Consider the following 4,922-nt stretch of genomic DNA (forward strand, 5'->3'; position numbering starts at 1 on the left):
CATCCATCCATCCATCCATCCATCCATCCATCCATCCATCCATCCATCCATCCATCCATATAGGCTAACATTTGATCGTTCACGCTTTCCATAGTTCCCCTGTGGCGCGAGCACAGGGCGACTCTTGCGCGCCTTTAGAGAGCATGTGCGTCTCCTGTCGCTTGCGTGGTGAATCTCACCGCCTGTGCTGTGCGGAGATGCAGGGGAAACTGTATCTGATGGGGAAACGCAGCTCGACGTAACACCGGTATTTCCATCTGGAAAACGCTGTTTTGCTTCTGGAGTCATCCTCACTCTCCATCTCTCTGTGTGTGCTCTACGTTAACACCCGCCAGCAGAAACACCCACCTACCAAACTGACAGACGGAATCTCACTATACATCAGCCAATCTCATCCTCCCCTCTCTCATGACGAGACGCGCACGAGGCCTATCGTGAAAAAAAGGTTCATTGTGCGACCTGAGTAACGCGCAGTAACGGGGTGTCGGCAATGGTAACGTTATAGTTACAGTCAAAGTAATTAGTTAGATTACTCGTTACTAAAAAAAGGTAACAGCGTTAGTAATTGTGTTGTGACTCACTGTATCCTCTGAATGGAGATGAGAAGGGTGGAGAGCAGGCGATGACCTTGTTCATGGCCAAGATGTTGATTATAGCGGTCTGCAGCTGGGTCATGATCAGCAGCATCTACAAACACCATCACATGAATACCGTTAGCTTTAGACAACCTCAGTGCTGGGGAAGTGTGTCCTTCCATTGTACCTTACCTGGTACATGGCGTACTTGGGAACGATCTTAATTGACTGTAAGGTGTTTCTCAGATGCATGAAAGTCATGGTGACAGGCCACAGACCAATGATCGTTAAGATGCCCACAAATGGATTGATCCATATAGATGCTCCAGTGATTGTCATCTAAAAGATGATCGATGAACAACAGAAAATAAACACAGTGGAGATATAATTATGTAATAATAATTTTTTTCATGCCAAGATCCTTGCAACAATTCAACAACAAGCTAAATGTCATCATAAAACATAAAAATGTGATTTGGTTTTTATTAATTCTCGAAATCTTTAGATAATAAGCCTGCAAATGCATATGCAAAAACTCATACAGAACATTACGAGTCTTATTAAAACATACCATCACAACATTTAAAATATGAAAAAAAGTAAAAAAAAAAAAACATGACATGAATAACACAAATATAAAAGTGAATTCCTTTTAATGTATTTTAAACAATCTGACATTGAAGGTAGCAATGTCATCATGGCACAGGGAATAAGGACAATTTGTGTTTGGTTCGTCATGCATTATCCATAGCAGCACCTCTTAGCAACAGATCCATTAAATGCTACCACATTAGTAAAGAAATGCCTTTGTGGGTTGAGCAGCTGAGCTGAAAATCTGAGTTGCACACATAAAGGTCTGTTCCCAAATGCCGAGCAGGGTTATGTGGAGGTTGAGTTAGGATGTGGGGTGGCATCTCTCTCACCAGAATAACAAGGCTTGCCATTATTTGAGGTAATATCAGTGAAACTAGACAAAGAGGAGGTTCTGCAGCCATGGAAATGAAAAACACACAAATCACTGCTAGGAAGCAAATTATATCCTTGAGGATATTTTTATTAGATGCAACCTATGAGGATTAAATAGGATGGAACAGCATTCATGTGGTCCTAACCTCTAACCCACCTAGCAATTGTGCGTGACCATCACCACAACACTGGCTGATTTTGGACCAACACTAGTTGAGCAACTATGTAATCCGCCAAGATGGTGACCAGCGTGAAGGGAGAGGGTGCCAGGCTGGTTCTCAAATACATAATAGGGGCAATTTTCCATTATGTCTCGTTTCCTACAATTTTATTTGTCCAATAAATACCAAATGTGTTGGGATCTGGAGCTGTACCACCTTTCTCCAGCGGAGTGCGCCGTGGATCCTCCTGAGCTGAGCCTCCAACACACCTGAGGCGCATCTCGTCATCAGTGGATCCTCCTGTATATAACCTGCCTTCAGACCTTGCCTCGGCGCCGCAGTGTTGATCCAGTTTGGTTAGCACCTGAGCCTAGCAATCACCTGAGAATCTTAGTTATCTCTGTTGAGATAAGATTCTAACACCTCCTTGTCTCTGCTTTCAGGAATCCTGTTTCCCTTGTTAGCTCTGGATGAGCTTAACCTGCCGAGCCTGCCTTCTGAGCCAAACCTGAAGACTCTTCTCTGGATTCCCATGCAGCTCTTGGCTAAGAGCTGGAAACCCAAAACCAAGGTCTGCCCTCAAGTCAGAAGTAAGACGCTGAAGCGGTTATTGGACACTGCTGAACTAAACAGTCTCTGGACCCAACAGTTCCTCTCTCAAAGCAAAACCCGGACTAATCAAGGTATTCTTCAGAAACTCTCAAACTCTTCAGTCCCAGAGCTAACTGAACTGTCATTCTTACAGACTCCGGTGAACCTGCCCCCAGGCCTGAACCAGTTCCAGTGTAATATTTCATGTGCTTGTGCTTCAATAAACTCTGTTAAACTTTTCATCAGACTCCGTTGTGTTCTGCATATTGGGCTTTTCTGAACCCATCATGACAAAATGAGAGTTTTATGGGCAAAAAGCATCAGAAATAAACAGAATTTCTCACTATTTGTAGAAAGAAAGAAAGTAAGAAAGTAAGAAAGAAAGTTCAAAGACATTTTTTTGGACAAATGCCATAGGCTTCTTTGAGACATTATGTAAGTTTTTAACTGAAAAATATCCTTTAAATAGCCTTTTTATTTGAGCCTTTATCATTAAAACATAATTTGATGAGCTCAGTAGTTCAGCACTGATCCATCTATAAGCCTGTAGACTATTTTCATGAATTTCCTTCGGTTTGGAAGTTCCCGCATTTTTCAGAGGTTGTGATGTCAAGCACGTCCGTGTTGAAGGGGTACAATCTAGCAAACAGTCTAAAAGTTATTATTATTGATTTTGAGAATATTCAAGGGCATCCAGCTCAACTCACACATCAATGGCAACTCCGTGTAAGGTGAAAAAGTCTTAAGAACGAGCTACGAGAATGAACAGAAGAGTGCTGCAGAAATATATTTTAGCCACAAGTGGCAGTGTCATTAGAAAACTCAATAATCACTCTTTAAATACCGTAGTGCAGCATAAAGATTCTCAGTGGAGCTGGGGATAAAATATTTGCTTAATAGTGGATACAAATAGCATCTTTAAGGGGGATGTGCTTGATCTCACACAAGAAGAGCAAATCATCCAGTAATTCTGAATATCTCAAGATTTGGAAAGGAAAGAAAACAATGAAAGCTAAAAGCAAATTTTTTCACTTCTCATTTTAGTTTTGATAGCCATTACACTAATAAAAATACAAAACCATGGTGGCAGGTCAGAAAACCCATACAAACTATGCTTTAAGGACAGAGTAAAGCCTGAATCAATCAATTACAAACTATCATCCTCTTATCCTATTAGTGAAAAAACCTGACATCTATTAACAGAGTTAAGCTTTTATCACAGAGAACTTGGACATTAGGTCCCAGAGCAGTAATGACATGTAATAAAAACCAATTTCCTGAAGAAAAAAAAAACAGTGCTAGACTCGCAAAAGCAACAACATCCCTGACATTTAATAACATTTCATGGTATCACCACCCTGTGTCACTGTGATCCATGCTTTCATTGTGATGTATAGAGTTAAAACAAGTGCACGTTGCCAGCCCATTGTTTGGCTTGTCAGTTGGGCACATTTTTTGCACCGAGAAAGAACAAGAGCACTGCCTTTATTGTCTTTATCTCCAAATCCTGTACAGCAATGTGGGAGAACTGCTAATTTTGCAGTTTTGGGCTTCCTTTCAGTTGCGGCAGTCTTTAAGCCTTGTTTCTACAAAGACCATTATGTTGAAGCATAATGATGTTAAACAGATATTCCCAACTGAGCTTCAGATATTTACAGATTCTCTGGGTGATCTCTAAGGTGTTCAATAGACTGCCAAGAGACATAGTACCTTAAGCATGTCCTGGGCTGTCTCCCCTTCTTCCAGTGGGGCGTGCTTGGAACACTTGCCAAAGGAGACATCCAGCTGGCATCTAAAACAGATTCTTGAGCCAAATCACCTGATTCTTCTCATTGTGGAGGAGTAATGGATAATAAGAGCCCCTCCCAGATGTTTATTTAAGCCTCTAGATAGGACTGCTTTTTTAGCTTGATGGTATCCCTTACTGCTGTTGTCCACCACAAAGTTCTGCGATTACTACACAATATGCTATGTGTGGCTGCATTCACCATAGAGCCAGTCAGTATATGGTCCACTCAAACTCTATATCCCAAGTCTCTCTTGGAATCTGAAAAGATCTCTCCCAGAGATGGAAGTTTACCCTTGACCAAGGATTGAGACAGACATTCCCAGCAGATACTGACTACCCGTTTGGGCCTGCAGAGTCTGTCTGGCTTACAACCATTCCAACGGCTACAGCTCAAAACCAGGTGCCAGTCATTGGCTCGATGGAGCATCCAGAAAATGTGGCTAAAGGTGAAATAAATCCCAAAGGTCAGGATAAGGTTTATCATTACTGCACTGGTGCCAAGTGGACAGACAAACACCCTTATGTTTAAAGGTGGTTTTCTCTAGAAACAGTTTATGACTTGTTTTGAAGTCCAATAACCAAAACGACCGACCCTTAAGAATCATAGACAGGTTTAAGGTATTACAGGAGACAATCTCCCCTTTTAACGACAATCCCCCCCTTAAATAGGGCTGGGTATTGTTCAAAAATTTCCGGTTCCGGTACCAATACCGATACCTTCACTTCGATACCGGTTCCTGAACGATACTTTTTTCGATACCAGTTTTATAATATCAATTCGAAGAAAAAGAAAATTACACAACATAATAAAGTACAAATCTTGAGTTTTATTTTAAGCTC

The 4,922-nt window shown here is 41.4% G+C and overlaps 1 protein-coding gene across 2 annotated transcripts in view; it reads right to left on the reverse strand.

The window, feature by feature from the left end:
* The window catches only part of LOC107096080 (organic solute transporter subunit alpha-like), a 20,272-nt gene that overhangs the window by 2,928 nt on the left and 12,422 nt on the right, over positions 1-4,922 (reverse strand). For both annotated transcript variants that reach the window (XM_015392573.1, XM_015392572.1), the window contains 2 exons: positions 768-914; positions 582-687 (listed from right to left, as the gene is read on the reverse strand). In XM_015392573.1, coding sequence (XP_015248059.1) covers positions 582-687; positions 768-914 — 253 coding nt within the window. The remainder of the gene's footprint in view (positions 1-581; positions 688-767; positions 915-4,922) is intronic.

The sequence above is a fragment of the Cyprinodon variegatus genome, unplaced genomic scaffold (assembly GCF_000732505.1).
Source record: "Cyprinodon variegatus isolate N-32 unplaced genomic scaffold, C_variegatus-1.0 Scaffold597, whole genome shotgun sequence".
Taxonomy (NCBI): domain Eukaryota; kingdom Metazoa; phylum Chordata; class Actinopteri; order Cyprinodontiformes; family Cyprinodontidae; genus Cyprinodon; species Cyprinodon variegatus.